We start from the raw sequence: 2,068 nt of genomic DNA, 5'->3' as shown, positions 1-2,068 counted from the left end.
TCAAGTGAGTCTCTTGCCTCAGCCTCCCAAGTAGCTGGGACCACAGGCACCCGCCACAACACCCGGCTATTTTTGGTTGCAGCCATCATTGTTGTTTGGCGGGCCTGGGCTGGATTCCAACCGGACCTTAGGTGTATGTGGCTGGCGCCTTAGCCACTTGAGCCACAAGCGCCTAGGCGACTCTCTTATTACTCTTCCCTCCTCCCTCCCAACAGGTGCAAATAAGAGAACGAACTACTGCTTTTCTTTATTACTAGGTCAGAGAGCATTGCCTGGCACCCCCAGGATCTAGCTCCCCACTGCCAGTATCCAAGAAAGCCATCCTTCCCTGCTTGTAATGCCTGCGGCATCTGTTCTGCCAGGGGACTGACCCTTTGCACTCTGCATGTGTTTTGCCAGCAAACACTTAAGCCACAAACTGTCCCTCTCCTCCAAAAATTCACTCAGGGCCCATTAGAAGGGGCTGCTTTGGTCAGTCAGCTGTTAGTCCTGGGGCTCCTCTGTTGGGGCATTAGTCACCCTGAGTTCTTGGGCCACCTCTGATCAGTGAGTTCTAAGATTTTAGAAACCAGCTCATGTCCCAGGATCCTTTGGGCCTGAATTCCCTACCATTTTCCAAGGCCGCAAGTTCGTGGATCCAGAGACGTCCCGTGTGCATTCACAGGCACCTGCTGCTGCTGCTGCTGCTGCTGCTCCTGCCCTCAGGTCCCTAACGTCTTTCCCCTGAGGTCCCCCTGCACTTCCGAGCCTGAGGCCCCGCTGGTAGCCAGGTCTAGACTGAGGGTCCTCCCGCAGACCGAGAGGCGCCGGAGGGCCTCCGAGGCAGCCTCCATGGGCACGCCGGAGCGCTGCTCCAGAAGCATCTCCAACAGCGAGCTCATCTCCGAGATGAAGGTGCTGGCCAGCCGCGTGCCCGTCGGACTCAGCTCGGGCCCAGCCGCCTTGCCAAACGTCTGGAAGGTCCTGGGCTCCTCCGAGGCTGCAGCGTCCGGGGAGATCACATTGTCGCGGTAGTTGGTGGTGAGGGGCAGAGAGAGCCTCGCCATCCAGGCTGGGTCTGGGACACTCAGCCGGTCCAGCGCCAGGCCTGCGGGGGGTGGGGGACAGGGTGAGGCCGCGGGAAGGGGGTGGGGGCAGGGAGAGGGCTGTGGACAATGGAGGGAAGGGAAATGGCAGGGGACAGACGGGTGGCCAGAGGGTAACGGAAAGGAAGAGGCCCTGACAGGGAAGCTCTTGGGCAGGAAGACAGCCACAAAGCAGCCGGGTGAGCCAATAGAGACAGCGCAGGAGGAGAAGAAAGGCCTGGAAGCATAGTTTCTAAAGACGGTCCCGGTTTGGTCCGGGCGTGTTTCAAGTCTTAGTGTCTTCCACATTCCAGACAAGATTTTTACCCCTCAGGGAGACTTCTCTCAAGTTACCACTAGTTGAAGTTCGGGGAAATCCCTTTTCTTAGCCAGGGCTGATGTGCCAAATAATTTACATAATTATTTCATTTAACCTACACACAAATCTTTGAGGTCAAGAGTATCATTTCTACAACCACAATGTGAACTTTACCTAATGTAAACAATGTAACCTAATTGTCTGTACCCTCATATTAATCTGAAATAATAAGTAAATAAAATGAGTCACCAGGCATGACTCAAGGTTCAACTAAAAACTAATAATAACAATAAAGAGTATAATTTCTATTTTATGGATGAAGAAACTAAAGCTCAAAGAAGTTAAGCCACATTTTTGGTAGGCAACCAAACCCAAGTGACCCCAGGTCTGATGACTTCAAACACTCTTATGACTGTGCCATCCTGCCTACTCTCTGAGACTCGGCTCTTCCTTTTGCTGGTACCCACCTATGGCCCAGGGCTGCTAAGGTCTTCACTGTTGCCACCCGGCCCCAAATCCTCAGTACCTTCACCCCTCAAGCTGCAAGGAACCCTGGCCTGGAGTCAGGCTAGAAAGGCAGCTGCCTGTCTGAGAGCTGTCCCAGAAAAGGGCCTGAGGCAGTAGCAGTGGGGACTCAGCCTGGTGGCTGGAAATTTAAAAAACTGCCCTATAAATTCCCAGTGCC

At 53.9% G+C, this 2,068-nt stretch overlaps 1 protein-coding gene across 1 annotated transcript in view; it reads right to left on the bottom strand.

The window, feature by feature from the left end:
* Positions 1–275: 275 nt before the first annotated feature.
* Positions 276–2,068, bottom strand: part of PCDH12 (protocadherin 12) — a 13,792-nt gene continuing 11,999 nt past the window's right edge. Inside the window, exon 4 of the mRNA XM_003782096.3 lies at positions 276–1,087. Within this exon, the coding sequence (XP_003782144.2) occupies positions 702–1,087 (386 nt within the window). The 3' untranslated portion in view covers positions 276–701. The remainder of the gene's footprint in view (positions 1,088–2,068) is intronic.

Source organism: Otolemur garnettii, unplaced genomic scaffold, assembly GCF_000181295.1.
Source record: "Otolemur garnettii isolate 467f Iridium unplaced genomic scaffold, OtoGar3 scaffold00003, whole genome shotgun sequence".
Taxonomy (NCBI): domain Eukaryota; kingdom Metazoa; phylum Chordata; class Mammalia; order Primates; family Galagidae; genus Otolemur; species Otolemur garnettii.
This window is presented reverse-complemented; position numbering and strand designations above follow the sequence as displayed.